This window comes from Ahaetulla prasina, chromosome 3 (assembly GCF_028640845.1).
Source record: "Ahaetulla prasina isolate Xishuangbanna chromosome 3, ASM2864084v1, whole genome shotgun sequence".
NCBI classification, from domain to species: Eukaryota; Metazoa; Chordata; class Lepidosauria; order Squamata; family Colubridae; genus Ahaetulla; species Ahaetulla prasina.
In genome coordinates this window covers 189,258,135-189,284,136 of record NC_080541.1, presented here as the reverse complement: position 1 = coordinate 189,284,136, position 26,002 = coordinate 189,258,135, and the positions used below count along the sequence as shown (strand labels likewise).

The following is a 26,002-nucleotide window of genomic DNA, read 5'->3' as shown; positions in this document are numbered from 1 at the left end:
GTAAAGAAACTGTTGGGAGATAAGCCTGCATGCCCCAGTCCCTGCATTATTATCTGAGTGTGGTGTTTTCTCAGGTAAGCAGACATGTGAAGAAGTCCTTCCAAGGAGTTGTTGCATTTTGGAATTTCCTTGCTCTTGAAGGCAAGGAGGTAACAATTGTTGTTGTGAATCAGCAGAGTTCAGAAATGGTCCTTTAGATGTTATCAGATGAACTCTATATGGTTGCTGAACAGAATGCTTGGGATCAAATGAAGCAGTGAGGAAGAACCCAGCCTTAATTGTAGAAACTCCTTTGCCTTGTAAAATTTGCTTGTAAATACAGATTGTGAAAAATGTGTATATTTGATCATATTTTTGTGCCACACTCTGTAAAGTAACTGGATAGCTTGAAATGCTATGGTAGCTATTTTGACCATATCTTATGTCTACGTTAATCATTTCAGGCAATTTAAGGGTCTGCAGCTAGTGCGCATCAGGACATCATGTCAGATGGCAAAGTGTTCGAGACTGCTTATATCTGCATAGAGGTGCTGATTGCCCTCATATCCATCCCCGGGAATATCCTGGTGATCTGGGCTGTCAAAGTGAACAAGTCTCTCCGGGATGCCACCTTCTACTTTATTGTGTCTCTGGCAGTGGCAGACGCAGCTGTGGGAACACTTGCAATTCCTCTGGCCATCATTATCTACCAAGGACCAACAATGAATTTTTACGGCTGCCTGATGTTGATATGTCCTCTCCTCATCCTGACAGAAAGCTCCATTTTGGCATTATTGGCTATTGCTGTGGATCGCTATCTCCGAGTCAAGATTCCTATCCGGTAAGAGCTAAAGCCTGAAAGATAAGTCCTAGTCAGAGATGGGAGTTGAATTTTTTCATATATTTCTAAGATTGCATTGCACAGCAAGGAGCCAAAATTTTAAAAATGTCACAATATCTTTTCAAAAGGATTTTATTGAACTTTGTTAATAAAGTGTTTAATAAATTTGTACAATGCATGGATGACCATTGGATTTACATGTGCTTTATATATAAATAAAAAGAAATGAAAATAAGAAAGGCATATTTTTAGTAAAACAAAAATTTCAAAAAACTAAAATTAGTTTCATGTAATCAGGGCAGACAAGAGTTGGTTATACACCCTGCAGTCCTGGGTTACTTTCTGATGAACCGCAGATAGTACATGCAGTCCTCAACTTATAAACAGTTTGTTTAGTGACCATTTGAAGTTACAATGGCACTGAAAGAGTGATTTATGACTGTTTTTCACACTTACGACTATGGCAGAATTCTCATGATCACATGATCAAAATTCAGATGTGTGGCAACGGACTCACATTTATGATGGTTGCACTGTTCCAAGGTCATGTGATCACCTTTTGTGACTTTCTGACAAGCAAAGTCAATGGGGAAGCCAGATTCACTTAACAACTGTGTTACTAACCTGACAACTGCAGTGATTCACTTAACAACGGTGGTAAGAAAGGTCATAAAATGGGGCAAAACTTACTTAACAACTGCCTGACTTAGCAACAGATATTTTGGGCTCAGTTTTGGTCGTAAGTCGAGGGCTACCTAGAATACAAATAAATGATAATATGATGAATCTATTCCATCTTGTATTGCATTTCTCTATTCTGATTTCAGGTTTTTCTGGTGTTTGGCATGTTCTGTCGTAAGTATTAGGCCTGGATTAAGTTCTGATTATTCTATGTATGGCTTTTCTAAAGAATTCCAGATAGAAAATATTGGGAGATCCAAATATAAAATATGACTGTCTGATTTGAGAGAAGGATTCTGTCAGTCTTTGTGAGGTTCGGAGGCAGAATATTTTTAACTATATTCTGACTAGTGAGTTTCTTGAACAAAGGATGCCCAGTTTGGATGATAGGGAAGTAATAGTAATGGGAAGAGAACAACGATGAAAATACATTTAAGGTCAGAGAGAATTTTTAAAAACACATTAGTCAGTCACCTCTTCAAGTACAACTAAGCAATAACTGATGTACTATATGCAACCATGAATTTATATGAAACAATTTTAGTCTCCATTTTACAGCCAAATTGATTTTGATACAGGAAATTGAGGAAGCTAACATGCCTGGAAATGAACCCAGGATTGGGATCAGATTGTAATATGTGGATATTTACTGGCACTGGGGTAGGGTTAAGGAGCTTATAAATTATTCCCCCAAGTGCTAATTGTACTGCAAAGGATAACATATCAGTATGTCACTATCCTTTTAAATACATCTTTTTGAGTGTGTGGGTGAGAAAAGGATGTTATCATGCAATAATTAACACTGAACAAAAGGATGTGATTTTATCTATATAATAATGGATGGTTTCCGGATCTTTAAAATCTGCTTGTATGCAGAAATTTAGCAGTTGTAGATTTTTTAATGTAGGAAAACTATTTCATACAGAATTTATTTATGGGTACATAGAGCCAAAGGAGTAGGCAAATGACAAAACAGATGCCTCTTGTCAGTACAGCTTTAGAATTAAAGAACAGTAAAGATGAGTAAACAAGATTACAATTCAATCTAATAATATATATAACTTTGTAATGCAGTATTGAGCCTCTACCAAGTATGAATCTAACCAAATTTCAATAATGAAATGAGATTGTTTCCTACATTGGTCAGGACTGCAAAACACATGGCACATACTGCTCTTTCTCTATTATATAACTAAAGTTGTAAAGGTATTCTGTCACAGATCTTACTCGTAGCAAATATGGTGTCCATGCTAGTTTGCAAGAAGAACATTCAGCTGATTCTTATCTTTTCAGTTAAAAATTATTTCCTTTTCTTCTTCGGTCTGTTCTGTGAAGCAAAAAATAAATCCTATTTATTACCTTACTTTAATTGAATAAATAAACACTTAGAAAGTTGGTGCTTTGCTTTGCAAATATACTGTATTCTTCATCTAACTCCAAAAAATAATATGGTGATTGATTGCAGTTTAGTATTCTTTATATCCATCTGCCCAGAAAAAAAGAAAAAGAAAACCTGAGATGATGGATTACTTCCTAGCATGATAGAGTTGAGATGGAGAGAACTTTACCTGTTTTATTTTCTGGTAAATGTGTGCTTGGTGCCCTCCCTAGTAGCCATTTTATGAGCATGCCCAAAATATACAATACATGTGAAACATTAACTCTGACTAAGACATTTTAATAACAGCAGGTATTTGGCCAAGGCAGCAGGTTACCTTCCATTGGACAATTTTCTTGCTGTGTCCTCCTACCTTTTTGTTCCACAAACAAGCACCCATCACTTTTCTTCCTGTGGGTTAATCTTACTGGACTTATGCTTTTGCATTTGTAAGCCTGTGTGTGTTAGTATAGGTATAGGTAGATGCAGTGGTGGGATTCAGCCAGTTTGCACCACTTCGGGAGAACTGGTTGTTAACTCTCTGAGCAGTTTGGCAAACTAGTTATTGGAAGAAATCATTAGGGCAGGGAACCCGTTGTTAAATTACTTGAATCCCATCACTGGGTAGATGTAACATCCTATGAAATATTTGGAGTCTGAGGTAAAAGTCTTCTACCTCAGGTGAGTGGACAAATTAGGAGATGGTACAGCAAAAATAAGGTAGCTCAGTGAAATAAAACATAGTAATACATATTAAACTATACAATCTGTCAGATTTCAAACCAGCACCCTTCTGTTAAAAGGAAAGTGTAATCATTCTGACTTTCCAGCATTCCTGGTAACTCTAAAAGCTATTAGAAATTGTAGCAACCATAGAGTCAATTGAATAGTCATTGCTGGCTCTGTGAAGTGGACCAGTGAGGTTATAAAAAATGAAGTGTGCTACCCAAAACGAATGGGATCATTTGAGATGACATCATATGGAAAGAATGCTCCAGAAGTAAAGCCGAAAAACATACCAGAGGTTGCTTTGACCTTTGATAATGAGTGGGAGGTTAATAGAAGGCAATGTGATAGTATTCTGTCCTCCAAATATAGTTGCTGGCCTGTTCTGATCCAGGTACGCTCCTCTACGTAAGCTAAGCCTAAATATTTCTGCTTGTGAGATTTCTGGTTGGCAGCATAAAGAGAAGAGCAAATCTAGTCAGCCACAGGCAAGGACATTATCACTGGCTGCCCAATAGCCTCCTATTCTGAAACTAATCAATCTTCTCCTGGGCACTAGTAGCTTTCAGCCTTATAAGAGATTGCTGATTTGTTTTGAAACAGGAAGGCATTCTTCACAGCAGACAACTGGGAAAACTGTCTGCTTATGTCATCAAAAGGACAAGAGCTTTCCTTGTCATATACTTTCTCTCAATTGTATAGTGGGCTCCATCTCTCTTTCGCTTCCTTGGACTGGGTGCTGCTTGGAGCTTGTCTTTGGCTGACTGGCTGCAACCTGCAGGTGGCATGATAGTAGGAGAGACTCTTTCAGTGTGCCTGGTTGCTACTGCAATCCCAAGAATGATGACTCATATCCAGACACATTTTAACATCAGGCAATAGAGCTTAGTCCAGTTTCAGGGGCTTACCTGAATGAGCTTTGCTTTACAGGTCATGGCTCACAAAGGATGAAGGTCTCTTTGTCCATGGAAAGATTTATTTGTGCTGTTCAGTAGTGGTGGAACATTATCCCTCTACATGCTTAAAAGAGATGGATACAATATTGTATCATATCAGACCAAACCTTTAGAAAATAAGTGGAATGAGAAAGAGATTAAAAGTTGCCCACATGTGGAATTGAACAATTTCTCCTCTGTTTGATGTTTTAAAATAAGTGAATGGTTCTTCTATTCCATTTGTGGAGAAATTTGTGATGCTCCTACTGTTAAAACCAAGGACCCTGCCAAAAGAAGAGTTAATGTGCAGGAATGTTCACAAAAGAAGACTTAATGTGCAGGAATGTTCACAAGCTCAGGAGGGGTGTATAAAAAATTAAGAATGTGGCTGTGGCAATATGTTCATCTGTAAAAACCCTGTAGCTGCCATCTTGACTATTTTGAACACACACACATACACACACACACCAGTGGTGGGATTCAAATTTTTTTACTACCGGTTCTGTGGGCGTGGCTTGATAGATATGGCATGGCTTGGTGGGTGTGGCAGGGGAAGGATACTGTAAAATCTCCATTTCCTCCCCACTCCAGGGGAAGGTTACTACAAAATCCCCATTTCCTCCTGATCAGCTGGGACTCGGAAGGCAGAGAATGGATGGGGGCGGGGCCAGTCAGAGATGGTATTTACTGGTTCTCCGAACTACTCAAAATTTCCACTACCGGTTCTCCAGAACTGGTCAGAACCTGCTGAAACTCACGTCTGACATACACACACAAACACACTCTCTCTGGTGAATCTGAGTATTGCAAACATGACCAAACAACCAAGGATTGAAACCAGATTTCTAAGAATCAAACTTATGAGCAAATTCACATCAGTGGTTTCCCTTTCAATTTTTTGAATTTCAGGTTCTTTCTGCCCAGACAATGACATGAATTGAGTATAATATTCTTCTAAAAGAAAGGCAGCTCACCTTTCAACCCTGAGTTGCCCTTGATCCAGTTTACTTTCTTCTTCTTCTTCTTCTTCTTTTTTTTTTTTGACTTCTGATGGCCACCGGAGGCCTGGTAGCGATAAGATGACTTTTGGGGCTGCCTTTGCCTCTTTTATGTCCCCCCCCCCCAGGTTTTTTTCTTTAAAAATAGGATGTTTTTCATAACTTGTCCCCAAAATTTGATAATGTAGTCCTGTAAGTTGAGAAGGGAGGAAAAAAGAAAGGGATCAGAGTGACCCACTGCTCATGGCCAGTATCTACAAGAGGTAGGGCAGCGAGCGGGGGCTCCTGTACAGACCCCCCTAGAAATTCAGTCTTGTTCACAAGTCTGCCTATTGCTTTGTGTCCAGTTTTGCTTCTTGCTGCCAAATCCTCCAGATGTCAATGAAACTATTCTGATCCCATTTATAAGGCTGGGCTGCTTTGGAATGCCCTTTTCTGTTTGCAGGAGAGAACAGATTATTTGCAGTAGGTACCTTATCGGTGGTTGAGGAGGAGATGCTGATAATAGGGGTTGGCTTCTTTCTATTCTTGATTCAGATCTCAGCACTAAAACAACAACAACATGCATATAAAGTAAAAACAGCAAAGCTCTCTCGGCTCAGATCACGTGGCTTAGATCATCAGAGCAGAATTTGAAGCATTAATTTTCTTCTGCAGTTGAATCAATCTGTGGTATAACTTTCTGTACAGATTATTTTTTTCCTGCATAAGCACACCTTTTGTCTGCTCCGAAATGTTTGATAATCAGCACCACAACATTTGGGGCTCCTAATAAATAAAGCCAGAGAAAGTTTGACTTGGGTTAAGACAGTAGTCAGAGAAGCAGTCATTTGTTTGCTGGCTTCTTCCACACCTTCTTCTCCACACCACTTGTCAAAAAGCTTCTACTGCAGTGTTATTTATGGACATGCCATAAATGTTTCTGCCTGGGAGGCAGAGACAGCAACCACATGAGACAGCAGAGCCGTTTGTAGAAATATACTGGTGGAGCCCATTTTCAATCACACTTGGAAACAAATAAGTGAGAAAGAAGAACGGAGATCACCAGCAGTGCCAGCTGGATTATCACTTGCTTGTTTCAGATCAGGTTTGAGAGTGACAACTTAATAATCATATCCTTAAAAACGTGCATTGACTTCACTAAGGAAAATTAAATGGAAATGAATCTCATATTTCAGATATGAGGGGAAGGCCCTAGGGGAAGGGCCTTCTCTGTTGGAGCACCTACCCTCTGGAACGAACTTCCCCCCAGTTTGCGCCAACTACCTGACCTTCGGACCTTTCGCCGTGAATTGAAAACTTATTTGTTTACCCAAGCGGGACTGGCTTGATTTTTAAATTTTCAAATTTTGAATTTTTAGTAATTTAGTTGGGTCAATTTGACGGTTTTAATTTGGCCATTATTGAATATGTATTTTAATTGATATTTTAATTTTGTATATTTAATTCTTTTAATCTTGGCTGTACACCGCCCTGAGTCCTTCGGGAGAAGGGCGGTATAAAAATTTAAATAAATAATTAAATAATATCTCCTTTTTCTAGTGAAAAAGGAAGGTAGTTAAGACCAATAAAGAGGGAGTAGGCAGTGCATCTGTTAGAATCCCCAAAGAGTCAAGGTGATAGCAGACACTCACCTCTTTTTCTCATGTGGGCTACATAAAAAAGGTTAGGGATTCAGATATGGCCACCATTTTGACTTTTTTGACTTTTCTCCCAAATATACCCTGGGAACAGGCCATTTGATGCCCCTTTGAACTTGTGGATTTCAAATCCGATCAGTCTAAGCCAGCATAGCAAAGACAAAGGGAGAAAGAAGTTGAAGTTTAAAGTAGGGGAGTCTGTAGGGAGGTCAAGCTTATCAAAACTCATGTAATAAATATAAAAGCAGGCAGAACTTTGATCAAAGGTCCAGGTACCATCTCAAGTTTTTTGACCAGACAAGCAGATATGCCTGACCATGAGACTGACGCTTCGCACACGCACACCCATTTTTGCCTGGGTCACATTCTGCAATGCAAATATAAAAGGGGTAAAGCTTCATCTTTGCAGTTGTGACCTCTATACTTTTTGCCTCCAACCTTCTGATGTTCCTGAGCAGGCAAACATCTAAAGACTTGACCTGCTCTTGCAATAAGGTTTCTGTTCTCCTGAACTACTTTTATTTTAAGCCTGATACAAGGTTGTGTGCTGCTGACATTAGGAAAAAACATACTTTGCTTGACTATCTTTTTTTAATCAACCTCAGCAACGTCGAGGTGTGTGGACTTCAACTCCCAGAATCCTCATGCTGGCTGAGGAATTCTGGGAATTCACATCCACACATCTTAAAATTGCTGAAGTTGAGAAACGTTGGTAAAAAAGGTAGTCTAGCAAGATTTCAAATTTCTCTTCTTGTTTTCTCCTCCTTTTGCTTTCTCTTTCCTCCCCTTCTGCCAATTCCTTGGGTGGGGAGGTTCTTTCCCTTCCTGAGCATTTCCACTCAGCTGCCTGCAGTGAGAGATGGATGCTTTTTAAGAATTTGTCACATGGCAAATACAGTAAACACAGTGGGGCAGCTGCTTAATGAGAGAGGGGAAAAATTGGCTCTGCTTCCAGGTGTTCCATGTAAATGAAGATAGAAGTAGAGTAAAGCTCCTTGGCTTGACTGGCCTTTAATTGAATTTTGGCAGATGACTGATTCCAAGAGCGGTGTTGTGTCTCCTGTGAGATTGTGGATGTGTTTTCTTATTGGCAGCTATAGGAATTATCCTGTCACCCTCTTTCTGATTATTGATCAGTTGTAACAACTTTGTCCAGTCTTTTTCTGTAAAATCCCATGAATGGAGGGCTGTTAATTTGCCCCGGCCTCTCTCCTTCCTGCATCCCATGTCAAGATCCCTTTCTCTCCACTGTTTTTTGTCCTTCAAAGGAGTTTGTGAAGAAAACTTACATACTGAAAAAGCACTTGAAATTATATTTTATCTGATCAATCACTGCCTTGAATGAAGAAGCCAATCCATTTGAGTGCTTCAATTACTGAAGCACGTTTTGAATGAGGACTCCTTCCTGTATGGGATGTCTCATAAAAAGACCCAAAAGGAACTCCTGAAACTGCAGAAGAAGTTTTCTTGTTCAAAACTGTAAAGAGGAAAGAGGTTCCCTCGCAACACAGAATGTTTTAGCATGATAGCACTTTTCCAATATTTGGAGGGCTGTCCAAAGAAGAGGGGGTGATCCTGTTCTTCAAAGCACCTGAGGGCAGGACAAGAAGTAAGAGAGGGAAACTTATCGAGAGATCCAATCTAGAATTAAGAAGAAATTTTATGACCATGAGAACAATTAATCAGTGGAACAGCTTGCCTCCAGAAGTTTTGAATATCTATCACTGGGGTTTTTAAAGAAAGTTACTATTTGTCTGGAATAGTATAGGGAAGTGATGGCTAATCTTTTCTGGACTGAGTGCCAAAAGCATGTGCAACCCCCAAAATGCAATGCATGTGTCCCCCCCCCTCGCATGCGCCCTGCCCCCCCCCCCCACATGCACAGCAGAGACCTGAAGACTAGCTGGCTGGCGGGAGGTGCACCCACATGCACGGCGGAGCTGAACTGGGGCGATGGCTCCCGTGCCCACAGAGAGGGCCCTGCATGCCACTTCTGGCACGCGACACGTGCCATAGGTTCACAATCACGGGCATAGAGTCTCCTTCTGGAGCAGGGTTGGATTAGAACAGGGGTCTCCAATCTTGGCAACTTTAAGACTTGTGGACTTCAACTCCCAGAGTTCCTCAGCCAGCAAAGTTGCCAAGGTTGGAGACCCCTGGACTAGAAGACTTCTAAGGTCCCTTCTAACATTGTTATTGTATATTTTATATTCTCCAACGATGCTTTGGGAAGGTTTTGGGTGATCAGTGACCACACTTTTTGAGAAAAATTGACAGCTATCATAAAATGTCATGATGATGCAAAATGGTCAAGAACATAACACATCATTGGGTATGATTAAGGCCGTTTGTGCTGTTTTCTTCACTTGCAGAGGAAGTTTAGAGAATCTTCTCTCAAAGCACAGTTTTCCAAACTGCCTCAAAACAAGAAGAAACTGACCCACAATTTTTAGCAACCCTGTTTACAAACAGCTCTGAAGGTCACAAAAAGAAGTTTGAAATTGCATGTGACCTAAAGCTATACATTACCCACACTTGCTGTAAAGGTTTATGAGTACAGATGTCCTCAAACAGAATAAAAGTAGCTATTTCATTTACTGGATGATCTCTCTCTTCCAAATATATGAACACACACACAAGGATATTCATGCATACACTTTATATCTGTCTTCCTTTGCTGCTGACAAAGCATGCAAATCCTAGTGTCCAATTTTTAAATCAAAGTGATTGGAGATGAAGGGAGGAGAGACTCTGTCGGGAAAGTCTCCCAAACAGGAAAATCCATACCCATTTCTGGGATGTAAATACGAAGAAGTGTTTTCTTGGCCATCCCTCACATGCATCTCTCTACTGTTGTTTTTTGGCTAAATTCTGCCATGCCTGCAGGAAATCCATATGGAGTCTCATTGTCTAAAAGAAAACAGCTAGAAGCTCTAAAAATTGTACCTCTTGATTGAGGAAAAGGATAACAAGATGTATCCTGGAAATAAAATAAAAGCTACCCTTCAGCCCCAACATAAAAGAAAGACGAGATAATATAGATGGCAACAATCTTTAGAGACTCCCTAAATGTGTATAACCACAGACACATGCAGAAAGAGAGGAAGAGACCGTATCTCAGAATGGTCCACTCTAATACAGAAAGAATATTTCCAAAACATGTTGAAAATGAAAAGAAAGAGATATCACTCCTCATACTCCTCTATGGTTAGAGGTTTCTTGGTTTTGAAATCTGCAAAATGCTGAGAGTCTCAGTCATCCATATCACGGTTGTCCCAAAGGTACTTTTTCAAGAGGCAGTTGGACTTTCTTGTTTTTCTTCAGCTTTGATTAGATAGTGAGGAATGGAAGGATTTATATTCCTTGCAGACAGTTGGTCATTTGCATTATTTTTAATGAGTCGTTGAGGCCACTTGGGGGTTTGTCTGTGTTCTCTAATCATGTTTGATTAGAGGGAACTGGGAAGCAAAAATTAACTAATTTTCGTAATTTTGTCAAATGAATTGAATTGAATTATTAAATATTATATTAATCCAGGAAAGAAAACTAAGAATCCCATGTCTGCTTGTTTGCAGCATAACTCTGATTAATGGGACTGTCAGATTCTTCTAAACTTTCTTAAGTACATAAAGTGTGAAGAGGCCAACTTTATGTACTTAAGAAAGTTTAGAAGAATCTGACAGTCCCATTAATCAGAGTTATGCTGCAAACAAGCAGACATGGGATTCTTAGTTTTCTTTCCTGGATTAATATAAATATGTAAATAAAAATGAGGCAATAATAAAGGAATACTTATTTTTTAGTCTACTTTCTAGCCCCACTGCCTAAAAATTCAATTCAATTCATTTGACAAAATTACGAAAATTAGTTGCCATTGCCTTCTGCCCTTTTTGGGGCAGGGAGATCTAGTTTAGAGCTGCTGGAAGAGCTTCTTTCCATCTAAGTACAACCATGGCTGGCCTATATGGTTGTCCAATATCATCTAAGTTGACTGGGTGTTGCCATCCAATTAGATTCCTTATGCATTTGTAATCTTTCTCTCAAATCATGCTTTGGATTTTTCAAAGGTGGAAAAATATTAGATGTTGGCAGTGTCACATCTTATTACTTAAACAATTTTCAATATAAAGATTCATTTCAACTGAATTGAATAAGAGGTGACTACCATGTCCATGTCCATGTCCATGTTGTTTTCAGAACAACAAAAGTTTTTGCCATTGTCTTATTTTTAAAATTTGTCTTTCTTTAGTCTGAATTCCAGTTCTAATATGGAACCCTAAGATTTCTTGGTAGCGTCTAATTGAAACAGGCCCATCCTGCTTAGCTTTTGACAATATTAGTTAAGGTTGGTCATCTGCTATTTTTCCATTGCTGTATTCCCAACAGTACTGATATAAAGGCTGGCTAACCATATGTCTCTTATTGTTGTTTCTGCTATGGATTTTAAATATGATTAACAAACATATTTTTCCATATTATCTCCAAGTATTTACTAATAGAGGAGAAAGACATAAATGCTTTTTGAAATGTTCAGTGGTCCAAAAATGATTAAATATTTGGATTATTTTAATGCTATTTATCTTTGTAAATTATTGGAAAAGGAGAAAAGAAACTCTGATAAATAGAGTGGTAAACCATGCAAATTAGAATTGTAAAATAAGTGTACTGAAATGTTGGATTCAGCACTAGACAAGTATTTATTTTTTAAAGGAATGTGTTAGATCTACATCTCTCCTTTCCTTTAAGGGGGTCAGTTTAGCATATACCAAAGAGAGCTGAGGTGTGGGTGAAGGGAAAGAGGCTGTTCTTAAATCATTTTATAAAATATGTTTGGATGAGGAATCATTTTACAAGATGATTCTGAGAACAGCTTAAAATTATCTAAAATCCAAATATCCACTTCCCTTAAATATATCTATTCATTCTCCTCTACATTATGTTTAAGAAAGGAAGTCCATGCATGGTTTAATGTACCAGGAACTGTAACTTCCTATCTAATCTAGCAGCAGCTATGGTTTCCGATTTACTTCTGCAAATCTTATTCTGTTCCATTGATACTTTTTAAAATTAATTCTTAATTGTTCTTTCTGCATTTTTTAAACAGCATCCAGGAGACATTACAAAAATGCCAACTTCTTTCCACCCTAACTTCAGACTTACTGATCTCTGGCTGGTTAGGTTATAGGAATCTTGAAACCTCTGAGAAAGAATTAGGGCTACTATCTTATTGAAAAATTTAAAATAAATGGTTTCTTTGGGGGCAAGAATACATTTGAAACATGGATTGGCTATAAAGGCCAGCTTAAAACTAGCAACAATTGGTCAAAGTATATCCCTTGATTGAGAGTTGCATGCAAGGCCTTGAAGAGACTATATCTCACTGTCATTCTTTTAATTAGAAAAAAACAAGTGATTTCACTATACTGGAATAAACCCTAGGATAAAACTAAGGTTCCATCTACTTGGAAAACCAACATATATGGTTTCTTAATAATGGAGGTCTGTGCTATACACAGTACTGGCATAATGGCTATTTCTATGTTCCCCAGAATGTCCCTTTGTAGGTACAAGTTTTACTTATGTGCTGCTACCAGGGCTGATAAGGTTTTGACGGGGTCAAAATAGCTTGTATGTCATCTTTCCTCACTTCAGTTAATGTGCACTTCAAACTTTCATAACTAATGTTTTAAATGATATCAAACACTCCTCAACCTGCTGCCAAGAAAAATGTTTTGTTGCCTTTGCTTACCCAGGATGTAGCCACCTAACCCTGTGAGACATGTCAGCTCAGATGCAATTCCATAATATACTTTGTGTAACTCTTGTTTCTGTACTCTTTCTTCTGTTCAAAGAATTGCCACTCAGTTGTCCCTTATGCAAAAAAAGTATTATTGTCAAGTTTGTATAGCACCTTCTAAGACTGATATGTTTGCTTGAAACACCCTCTTCTCCATAGTACAAATGTATGAGGTTTAGGTCTACAAATATAGGAGTTGTGGAAGACCACAAACGGCTAATGAACAGCAAAAATACCATCATGGATTTCTGGAGAAAATGCCAATTTGATAGGGAGACTGTTTTTCTCCAGGGATCTTCCTGGGAAAGTGAGGTTGGGAGGCTGACTAGTCTTGCTTGTTCTTTACTGATGTTTCACTGGGTTGCTTTAGCTTCAGTATCATCTGTAGCATAATTTCCTCATCTTGTTTTAGTAATAGGAATTGTATGGACTTTACTATAGGAAGACCAAATTAAAAAGTAATCTTTTACCAAAGAAATTATCTCCTCCAACTCTGGCTAAATGAGTATCTCAGGGAGTAACTCTGTATCTCAGGGAAGGAGAAGACAAAAGCTGGGAATTAAAAAGGGAAAGATGACTTCATTAAGCTAGTTTGGTATAGTGGTTAAGGCCTAGAAATCAGGAGGCTGTGAGCTCTAGCTTTGCCTTAACCATGAAAACCCAGCCAGGTGACTTTGGGCCAGTTACCATAGTGTCTCTCAGTCCAATTCACCTCATAGAATTGTTGTACTGGGCAAAATGGGAGGAAGGAGTGTTATGTATGTTTGCTGCCTTCACTTACTTATAAAGCAATAAAGGTGGAATGAAAATTGAATGAATGATCGAAAGAATGTTCTCCCGGATCACTCCCAAACCCATTTCTTAGGTCCACTTCTTCTACCTGTTTCAGTAAACTAGTGAGAAAGACTTGTTATGCAAACTCTGTCCAGCTGGGAAAATAAGATGACAAAGCAATTTTACCTCAGCACAGTGCAGTGCAGGGGTCTGTCTAGATCAGGGGACTCCAACCTTGGCAACTTTAAGCCTGATGGACTTCAACTCCCAAAAAAAAGCTTTGCTGGCTGGGGCATTCTGGGAGTTGAAGTCCATCAGGCTTAAAGTTGCCAAGGTTGGAGACCCCTGTTCTAGAAGAAAATAAAGGGCAGGGGGCAAAGCCAGGCAATAATGCACAAGCTGGCAAATACTACTTTCAACTCAGAATAAGGAAAAACCAGAAAAAAGTCACATTTGCACTGGGATGGAAGTGAGTAAAAGAGATTATTCTCTCTGTTTTTCCCTGTGACAACTTAGGGAGGGGCCAAGGGAGACCGAATGAACAAAATAACTATGTATGCTCATTAATGCTGTGATTTCATCTGCACCTATGAAAGGGGCAGTGTTTGCAGAACAATACTGACACTCTATTTTTGTTGCTCTGATGAAAGTAGCAAGGTTTTGTGGATGTCCATGGTTCCTGCTCTCCTGAATGGTTGGTGGCCTGTTCTCACTTTGGCAGAGCAAATAGCCCCTTCAAGATGCAATTTAGATGCAATTTAGATAGTTCAGTCCTGTAGAGAGTCAAGAAAAATGCTAGGCAGCTTTGCAGCTTAATTGTGAGATAGGCGAGAGATAAGCCAAGAGCAAATCTTCATCATAGCTATAATTATATTTAGTAATTTCTGGAGAGTGAGTAACATTTATTTCCTACTCCTAAAATTTTAAGATGAGAAAGAAGGATGAATATGAGATAAGACAGATGGATTTCACCTTTTTCCTCGGAATAGGCAGCTTTGCTTGGTTAAATGCAAAGAGATATAATTTGAAACGCTACTTTCTTATTGTAGGAAAAAGAAAAGAAGGCACTGCTTTCTAAAATCAAGGACAATATATCCAGGCAAAGAAATGTGTTCTAAGAAAAGCAGTCAACTTGTCATCATTAAATCTGACAAAGCTTTAACTTGTAACTTCTGAAATTCCAGCACCCACACCCACCCTGCCCCCCAAAAATAGGCATGTTTCCAAGATATTCTTTCAAGCATTTCCTTCTTCCTCTTTTTTTTAATCTAAAGATATTTGTTTGTAACATTTATTCAGCCATCTGTCTTAAAACAATTGGCAGATTACAGTCAATAAAACACAATAAATCTATATAAAATCAATAGCAATAAAAATAAAAATAGGAAAACTTGGTACTGCAGCCACAGCTCTTCAGTGCAGCCGCATTTTCCTCACACTCTGACCTCACCCTATTTCACCTGGGGAAAGTGCCAGGTATCAGGTGCTCTCCAAAAGGTTAGAATGGGAGAGGTTGGTCAGATCTCAGGGGGAAGTGTGTTCTATTAGGCAGGGGCTGCAATATAAAGCACTCCTTTGAGGTAGCACAAGATGGCAATATTTAAGGGAAGGGGCCTTTCTACTCTGGTTTGATGGATATATGTCCTCAGGGAGAGGCAGTCTTACAGATAACCTGGTTGTTATGTCATGTAGGGCTTTAAAAGTAATGACCAAATACTTGAATTGTACCAAAGGTGCTTTTTCAAAAGGCAACTGGACTTTGTTTTTCCTTGAAGGAAAGCTTTGATTTCAAGGAAAAACAAAGTCCAGTTGCCTTTTAAAAAAGCACATTTGGGACAACCATGACCTGGATGACTCCCTTGCTATAGACGACACCCTTGCTATAGGCTATGGATGATCTCCATAGACAAACACCTTGAATTCTGCCCAGAAGAAAACTGGGAGCCAGTGCAGCTCATGGAACAGAGGTGTACTATAGACCAGGGGTCTCCAAACTTGGCAACTTTAAGACTTGTGGACCTCAATTCCCAGAATTCCTAGCCAGCATGCTGTAGGCTAGGGGTGTCAAATTTCGTGGCCCACAACCCAGATGCATCACGTGCTGGCCATGCCCACACCCAGTTTAGCAAAGAGGAAAAAAGTCACGATACATCATGTGACGACTCCGTGACGACACCCTTGCTATAGGCAAACCCAGGGTCCCCCAACACTATGTGAACTGCTGCATTCTGGACCAATTATAAATTCCAGGTGGCTCTCGAGAGCAGCTCTATGTAGAGTGCATTGCAGTAATCAAATGGGAATCAATTGATGTGCAAGACAAATCCTTGCAAAGGACTCCCTAACCATGGCTGCCACATGATTATTAAGCAGTAGCTGTGAATCTAAGAGGACCCCAGATTGTGCATCAGTTCTATCTGAACAAGTGCAACCTTGTCCTGAGTCAAATATGACATATCCCTAGACCCAAGGAAAGGAGAAGGGAAAAAAACATTTATTTTATTTATTTATTTATTATTTATTTATATTTTTATACCGCCCTTCTCCGAAGACTCAGGGCGGTGTACAGCAGAAATAAAACATAAATATCGACAATTTAAAATACAATAACCATTAAAAATTTGAATCAATTGAATTGCACAGTTGAGTCATGGTTTGTTTTTCCCATCTTGACATTCATGACTTCCAGCACTTGGTCAGCCTGACAACAGCGACACCTGCCCAGCCTGGGGTAGAGATGTACAGCTGATGATACTTCAACCCATATTTATGAATGATCTCCCCCAATGTTTTCAGAATAGAATAGAATAGAATTTTTTATTGGCCAAGTGTGATTGGACACACAAGGAATTTGTCTTGGTGTATATGCTCTCAGTGTACATAAAAGAAAAGATACATTCATCAAGGTACAACATTTACAACACAATTGATGGTCAATATATCAATATAAATCATAAGGATTGCCAGCAACAAGTTATAGTCATACAGTCATAAATAGAAAGAGATTGGTGATGGGAACTATGAGAAGAGTAATAGTAGTGCAGATTCAGTAAATAGTTTGACAGTGTTGATGGAATTATTTGTTTAGCAGAGTGATAGCCTTTGGGGAAAAACTTTTCTTGTGTCTAGTTGTTCTGGTGTGCAGTGCTTTCATGTTGATATCAATGAGAAAAAGAGAAACTCAAGCCCTGAGGCATCTCACATTGCAGATATCTTTTAAAGGAAGAATTTTGCTTTTAATTGATTGGGGATTCTGATATTTCTGTTACAATGCATTTAGGGAGATGCTTGTTCATAGGAAGCAGCTTCAGAATGGCACTTTGCTTTGTCACTGAAATAACTGCATAGATGTGGATATTCATATACAGTCAGAAACCTAAGATTCCCTGGTGATCCAAAGATATGGCCACTGTTGTGCCAAGAATAAGTAATACAGGCATCCAGGACTATGGCCCCAAATGTCTGTTGAATTAATGGGCTAACTGGTTGACTGCATAGATCGAGGAAGAGACAGGCAGGCTTGGTTTTCTATGAGAAGCTGTGCTGTCTGAATTTTAAAATTTTCTAAAAGGTGGGAATTACCCATTTTAGTTTACTAAACAGAAATGCATAACTCGGGAGAGGGCTATTTGAAAGTGTATTGGTGGGATGCAGCGTGTCAATAAGTATGAGAATAAAGAAATAAGCATCACAAGAATTAAATGTGATTTCATGTATTATCATGTATTCTATTATCTTTATATTAAATACATTTAACATGATTGTTGGATATCCCCCTCCCCACTTTCCAACTAAAAGCTGCAATTTAGTGGCAACTTTTGGAGAGTTTCTAAGGGCAGCATGTAAGGCTTTTTGCAAGCCTCTCCATCACTGGATACATTGGTTGGTCCTAATGAAAACACAGTATTGCTACCTGACCATAGGTTTCCTGCTGTTGTCAATTTGCAGACCTTTGAGAAGCTGATGGAAGCTGAAAGTTTTCTGCAGTGGAAGTCATAACGATGTAGTGATGGTGGAAGATTTTGAGTGTAACCAAGTTTTATTGGTCTGAGCCTTGTCAGATGTAAACAATTTATGCGATTGATAAATGTGCAGAAGGAGGACAGCCACTAATCTCTCTTTCTCCCTCTGTCTCACTTTTCCAAAGCACCTGCCTAATGCTTCTATTTCTTTACAGCTGCTTTGATCTTTTGCTTGTGGCAATTTCATTAATTGTCAGAAGTCAGTCTGCTTATGCAAATATTGGCTATACATATTATCACAGAATCTGAAGAATTGGAAGGGATCTCAGAGGTCATCCAACACATGTGTAAAGGGTGGTAATTCCCCCACCCTCTTTCTTCACATGATCATACATACTCAATCTCCTCAATTTACAACCACAATTGGGACTGGAATTTCCATTGCTAAGTGATGCAGTTATTAAGTCAAGTTAAGCACGATTATTTAAACAACCTTTTTTTCTGTGGTCATAATGTAAAACCACTATGGTCATTAAGCAAATTGCTAAAGTTCAGAATTCTACTAGATGGCAGCCAAATCTAGACATTTTCCTAATGTTTAGAATTTACAGTCAATATCTGGGGGCTCTAATTAAACCCTGATTATAGGATTATTGATAAGCAAGCTTATAAATGTCAAAGGAAAGAATTGCAGCTCTATCCATTTTAATTTTTTAGGTATTTTGGCAGCAAATATGTTTGTATTTTCAAAACATCAGTCTAAGAATAATTCTTACACACACACACACATACACAGGTTGATCATTCGCACAAAACAAAAACAACATAGCATTCATTAAAAGAATAAAATGAAGACAGCAAATATACCACATGAGCTTGCAATTCAACCATCTAGAATGATTGGGTGGGCCTTTCTGTGTGTTTTTGTCTATCGATGGTCTCTTCAGGTGATGCTATCTGTTGGGTTTTATTATTTATCATTATTATTACTATCCAGAATCACTTGGATTCAGATGGCCCAGAAATTGAATAAATAACAATAACCATCTCAAAACAGAAAGAAAGATAAAAAGATCAACATACACATTGTCATCACATCTTTCCTCAAATCCTTCCAGTAACTTTTAATTTAAAATGAGTTGTAGGATAGAACAGCTATAAGATGTCTTGGTAACAAATAAAGCTAAGAGAAGAGAAATTGTTCCACGCAAGAGAGAGTTAAAGGAGTGAAAACAATAATGATGTTTAATAAATAAGGAACATTATCACAATCATAATCCAAAGGAGGCATAGTTGTGTAACTTATTTTGAAAGGATGACAGTTCCTTTTGATTTAAAATAGCCTGCAAACTGAGAAAACACAGGCTTCACACCATCAAAAAAAGATCCAGGAGGTTTTTGCTTCCCAGTAGAATACTGACCTGAATTTGGCCTTAGAAGAAATCAGACTTTCAATCCCTCAGTCCCACTCTACTTCCATGAACAAAATAGTTGGCAAGAAAAGTTTCGTGATGATAAGGGGCCGTCCCACAGCAGTCCTGCTGAGTTAGTTGGAGCCGAAGAGATTGCTGACTTCAATGCACTGTGGATTATCCAGATAGGAGGTCTTCTGCTGCAAGAATTAGAAAAACATTTTCATGCCAGATCACTGTGTGGCTTCAGTCTGCGTCAATAATAGGCTGGCAATGACACGGCGGCTACACAGTAAGGACATGGCCGGGTGAAATGATAAGTGGGGCATCTTTGCATCGTGGCAAGGAGGCTGTGTGTGTGCATCCATAAGCATTTGTCTAGGGTGGCATGATGGGTGGGGACTGAGTTGCAGATAGAAGCAAGATTGAATGAGCAGAGTAGCTGATTTCATTGTGCATTGATTAGTGTTACCAGTTGCAGAAATTGAAACAATTGGTAGTAGCAACTAAGGAATGCAGAAGTCTCTTAACTCATTGCTGTCATCTAGCACAGGAGTCTCCAACCTTGGCAACTTTAAGAAGTGAGGACTTCAACTCCCCAGCTGGCTGAGGAACTCTGGGTGTTGAAGTCCACGAGTCTTAAAGTTGCCAAGGTAGGAGACCCTGATCTAGCAGACATCTGGATTTTAGATCCAGTAGCTGTAGCATTCACAAAACCTGTGGGGGGACCCTTATGCCCCTGAGAAGACACCGTGAACCACCACTGCCGCCATTCTTCAAAGTGGCTTGTGTGTACAGGCTTGGCATCTGAATATCTCTGTGCTCTGATTGATCTGGTTATATTTCCTGGGTGAACTCAACGCATGTGTCTGCAAAGAAGGATATATTTCTTCTCAATCTCTCTATATAAATAAAGAAAGGCAGGAAGAAGAAGGAGGCAAGATGATTAGAAATGGTTTGCAGTATGTTAGGCAGAGATGGTTACCCAAGCCTAGAAAATCAATAATTGTTAAAGTTGGGTACCATCTCCCTTTCTGTCATGCATTAATTCTTCATTTTTGTTTATTGTTTTACATCATAGCTGTGTGTTTTCTTTTGGTCTTTGACCATAAATTCAATAAATATTAATAAAAATGAAGGCTTGACCAGTGAGAAAAAAAGCAAACATCTCTATTGATGCAATGCCTTTTCTCAAGTCAGCTAGTTTGCAAAATAAATAAATGAATGTTGCATTGCATAACTATGTCCCAGTTTCTGATCTTGACATATTTATTATTTTATTTATTTATTTATTTATTTATTATTTAAACTTATATACCGCCCTATCTCCCAAAGGACTCAGGGCGGTTTACAGGCATATAAAAACATCAATATACAAATTAAAATAATCATTAAAAGACTTATTCTAATGCCAATAATTAATAATACCAATTATTAAAAATAGAAATATAAATATTAAAATCAATTTAAAACCCCTCTAAATTTAAAAATCTAAGCCAGTCCTGCACAGATGAATAAATGTGTCTTGAGCTCGCGACGGAAGGTTCGAAGATCTGGAAGTTGACGGAGTCCTGGGGGGAGTTCGTTCCAGAGGGCGGGAGCCCCCACAGAGAAGGCCCTTCCCCTGGGCGTCGCCAGACGACACTGCCTAGCTGACGGCACCCTGAGCACGGGTCGGTGAGAGGTATCTGGTCGCAGTAGGCGGTCCCGTAGATAACCCGGCCCTATGCCATGGAGCGCTTTAAAGGTGGTCACCAAAACCTTGAAGCGCACCCGGAAGACCACAGGTAGCCAGTGCAGCCTGCGCAGGATGGTGTTATGCGGAGCCACGAGGGGCTCCATCTATCACCCGCGCAGCCGCATTCTGGACTAACTGTAGCCTCCGGATGCCCTTCAAGAGAAGCCCCATGTAGAGAGCGTTGCAGTAATCCAGGCGAGACGTCACGAGAGCGTGAGTGACCGTGCATAGGGCCTCCCGGTCCAGAAAGGGGCGCAACTGGCGCACCAGGCGAACCTGGTAGAACGCTCTCCTGGAGACGGCCGTCAAGTGATCTTCTAGAGACAGCCGTTCATCCAGGAGGACGCCTAAGTTGCGCACCCTCTCCATCGGGGCCAATGACTCGCCACCGATGGTCAGCCGCGGATTTAGCTGACTGTACCGGGATGCCGGCATCCACAGCCACTCTGTCTTGGAGGGATTGAGCTTGAGCCTGTTTCTCCCCATCCAGACCCGTACGGCCTCCAGACACCGGGACAGCACTTCGATAGCTTCGTTGGGGTGGTCCGGTGTGGAAAAGTTGGCAGGAATGCTATTAATCTTATTCCATTTAGGTTATGTACACTATCATACCCTGCCTCAATAATCTGAATGGTGCTCACAAGTCTAAAAGGAAAGAGGAATAGAGTCTAAAACATCATGAAATGGCTAAAATGTGCACATTTTTCAAGTTTGTACTATAGAAAAAATTATTTCTAAAGCTTTTGCTGGCATGCCATGCCCAATCCAATGAAATGGAATAAAAGTGGTTATAATTACATCATTATTGCTAGAGTGGTTGAAAGAAGCCACTTTTGATGTTCAGGTTATAGTCAGTCAGGGAAACCAAAAGTTGGTGGTACAATTAATGGAATGGAAAGAGGAGTTAATATAAAAGTGGCCTGCAGTAAAGCTGCCAGTTGGACCATAGATATTAGCATCCTTGTGAAAATGATTTGTGCTCTTCCATCCAATATAGCTGATCAGGACCATTTGCATATTCAAGGTTATAAGTACAATTGCCTTTTAACTTATCTCCCTAAAGTTACATATGTTCTATCCTGCCTAATTGTCAAAACTGTAAATCATAAGTTCGTTTTTCTTCTTCTTTATGCAAATAGTCCATAAAGGGTTTCCAATCCCCAGTGAATGTAGATATTGTCTTTTCTCTAAACAGATAAGTTGATTTTGCCATTTCAGCAAGTTCGGACGTCTTCACCAAAATCCTGCTCCTGGTTGAAACTATTTCACTTACAGTAGCAAGCGTGTGAAAAGTGAAGCTCATCAGCTATTGCTAGAGAATCATAGTCTCTGAAGAATGGATTTGCTAACAGGTAGTCCTTGACTTACAGTTGAATCCAACATTTCTGTTGCTAAGTGAGACAGTTTTAAGTGAGTTTTGCCCCATTTTATGACCTTGATTGCTTCAGTTGCTAAGTGAATCATTGCAGTTATTAAGTTAATAACACAGTTGTAAAGTGAATCTGGCTTCCCCATTGACTTTGCTTGTCAGAAGGTGGCAAAAGGGGATCACATGACCCCGAGACACTGCAATTGTCATAAATATGAGTCGGTTGCCAAGCACCTAAATTTTTATCATGTGATCGTAGGGATGCTGCAATGGTGGTAAGTGTGAAAAACTTTAATAAGTCACTTTTTTTAGTGCTGTAATTTTGAACAGTCACTAAATGAATGGTTGTAAGACGAGGACTACCTGAACTAAAAATGAAAGTCCTAGAAAACTTAATGTCTATGGAGATTCTTAGTCATCCAGGTCATGGTTGTCCCAAAAGTGCTTTACAAGGCAACTTGACTTTCTTTGGGGTTTTTTTTCTTGAAGATGTTTTGCTTCTCATCCAAGAAGCTTCTTCAGTTCTGAGTGAAGATCAGTTTAGAACTGAAGAAACTTCTTAGATGAGAAGCAAAACGTCTTCAAGGAAAAATCAAAGTCCAGTTACCTTTTGAAAAGCATCTTTGGGATAGAAAATTTAACCTTGATAGTACTGCGGACACATTGACAGAAATGAAAGCACAACCTTGTTCTTTGTATCATGAAGGCAGACAGTTCTGCCTTGATTGTTTGTACAGTGCTCCCCTAGTTGATATTGCCTCACCTGTTTGTTGCCACTATTTGGGTGAAATTTAATTTTCATTACAAGAGTTGAAATCCACAGGCTTGGAATGCTTCTATTTCTTCCCCAAGATACCTGCTGGTTTATTTTTATTATATTGCAATGTGACTGATGTTAGGACAGGGGCAGGTACAGCAAGAAAACATGATATAGAAGTTGTTTCCAACACAGTAAAAAAAACCCACCTCTCTGGAGTTACATTAATAAGAAGCATGAAAACAAAACTTAATGGAATGAGGAAATGAAAGCGGTATGAGAAAAAAAGCATTTAAAAATGGTTGCTTGAAACAATGAGGATGAAAGATATAGAGAGAGTTGCAAGGGAAGTAGTTTGAGGGAGCAAAAACACTTAAGATTAAAAGAAGCAGAGAAAATTTAGAGTAGACTGGATGGAAGCAAAAATATTTGCAAGTGGAGGATTACAGCCAAATTTGGGTTTTTGGCAGAATGCATGTAAAGAATAAGTTATTATATGAGACAAGAGTTGAGTGAAGGAATGTTGGCAACAATATTATAGAGATTTTTATGGGAATGATAGTGACATCTCAAAGACTGCTTTAAAAGTACAGAAAGAAATGATGAAAAGGAAGTCACAAGTGCTGTGAAAATGCTGACGAAAGATAAGATTGCTGGTGTAGATAGTATATCTAAAGGCATATTCAAATAAATATGCAATTTACTAATAAAGAGTCTCTGTTACTATTCAACATATGTGTGAAGACTTCATCAGTATTGGATAGTCAGAAGAATGTTGTTATACCCCTCCTGTACAAAAGGAAAGATGTCAAGAACGAATTCAAAAACTAGTTTCTTCACATATGCCTAGGAAAGTTTTGGTCAGAATTCTGAATAATGGAGTACAAGAAAGGATACAATAGTTCATGATTGATTTCGATTGTGGCAGGATAGAACTGTAGATACATGTAAAATGTAAATCAGTAAATAAATGTGTAATAAATAAACCTGAAAATAAGCAACATTTGGGTAGCTCAGTGTGGTTTTATGCTGGGCAGCCAGTGTGCAGATCAGACTGTTGCTGATTGTTGAAAATGGGAAAGTTAATTCTATGTTTGTTGATTAAAAGAAATTTTATGGTAAAGCAAACAGGCTTGAATGTATCGGAAGAATATGGAGTTGAAGGTTGCTTTTATTTTTATCCCAATGGAGTTAAATAAAGCTTACATGAACATAAAGGGAATGCTTACCCTTTATTGGTTTAACTTTTAGCAGGGAGTCAGACAAGGATGTATAATGTCTCCTTAGATATTTATGGATGAATATATAAAGATAGTGTAAGTAGTGATGTCAGAAGAGTTGGTTTGGAATATGAATGTGCATGCAGACAATGCCATGTTGGATATTTGAGATTAGAAAAAGGAGAAGTATAAGGAACAAAAGGCAACCTGGTGGACATGGTGCATGGACATGGTGAAAAGAAAAGTACTTTACAATCATAGAAAAATACAGAGAAGTATAGTGATTTGTGTGGGTATAAACCAGATTTAGATGTATTTCATTGTTTTATGTCATGCCTTAATTTCTTTGGATTACCATTTCTTACTTTTTCTGCACTTTGCATCATCCTGAAAGAGATAATCTGATGGGTGTGCATCAGAGGTGGGTTTCAGCAGGTTCTGACCAGTTCTGGAGAACCGATAGCAGAAATTTTGAGTAGTTTGGAGAACTAGTAGTAAAAATTCTGACTGGCTCCGCCTCCATCTAGTCTCTGCCTCCCGAGTCCCAGCTGATCAGAAGGAAATGGGGATTTTGAGTAATCTCCCCCTGGATTGGGGAGGGAATGGAGATTTTATAGTACCCACACCCTCCAAGCCACGCCCACCAAGCCATGCCATGCCCACCAAGCCACACCCACAAAACAGGTAGTAAATTTTTTTGAAACCCACCACTGGTATGCATGTCTGAGGGCAAGGTGGAAGCAAATGAACCTTTGAATTGACACACACATATAGATTATTACATAGTGTACAATAACTGATTTTCTGCATAGATATGGTCTATTCTAGTTTGCAAGAAAACTCTTAGGACGTCTATATGTACAAAGTCCAGAGCTGCTGATCTGGAAATAAATTGGCTCAGCTACCAAAAGGAAATGATGTATAGAAACAAAAGGGTGAAAAACTGATTTGAGGGTAATGCAAAGGCTGCAGAGAAGTTTCTCAGTCTATGTGTTTGTGTATGGGCATTGTATGTTTAACTGGATGGATGTCACTTAGTCTTGCTAATTATACTCTAAGGATTCCATCACAGTTGTGCCAAAGTAAATGAATAGGGTGGAGGTCCTACTTCATGTACAGTACATTACTGGTGTCTTTATGTGTCCATCTATACTCCCAAAGGGAGACAATACTGAAGTATAACATAACTGAAACTAAACAAATGAAAGTATTTCCCCTTGCAAAAAGATCAAAGCCTTTCTTACATAGAAATTGTTTTTGAGTTCCTCCTTTTGCTTAACAAACTATCTAAAGCGTTGTTGCAATAAATTAAGGTGATGCTGCATCCACAATGTATGGCTTTCCTTTTCCTCCAATTCACAAGACAGATGCTTGCAAAAATAGGAAAGCCTTTTTTGAAATCATTCTCCTAGTTTGGAAATTAAACCTATTGTTACATATATTTAAAGTAAATGGCACTGTTCTAATGATTCCCAAACATACTGTTAAATGAGGACATTTTGGAGCTGTTCTTGGCTTTTTCCATTTTAGAATAATTTGTCATTGTCTGCTACTGGCTATTTCCATGTTCAGCTCTGATGCCAATGGACAAGGTGCTTCCAATTGTTAGTGGATCCTAATGGTTATTTGCTTAGATTGTCAAAATGATATCTTTATTTCTACCTCTATATCCTGTTATTTAATGGGTTTCCAATACAGAGATGGATTATTACTTAAATTTACTCAAAAGTTTTGAAAGTTTGGAGACTTTGTGAAAAGATATTTGTTATCTATTCACTACCAAAAATCTATATAT

At 38.9% G+C, this 26,002-nt stretch overlaps 1 protein-coding gene across 2 annotated transcripts in view; it reads left to right on the top strand.

Annotated features, from left to right (window-relative positions):
- Window positions 1–26,002, top strand: part of ADORA1 (adenosine A1 receptor) — a 55,560-nt gene that overhangs the window by 3,827 nt on the left and 25,731 nt on the right. For both annotated transcript variants that reach the window (XM_058176124.1, XM_058176125.1), the window contains one exon: window positions 444–820. In XM_058176124.1, coding sequence (XP_058032107.1) covers window positions 483–820 — 338 coding nt within the window. In that variant the 5' untranslated portion in view covers window positions 444–482. The remainder of the gene's footprint in view (window positions 1–443; window positions 821–26,002) is intronic.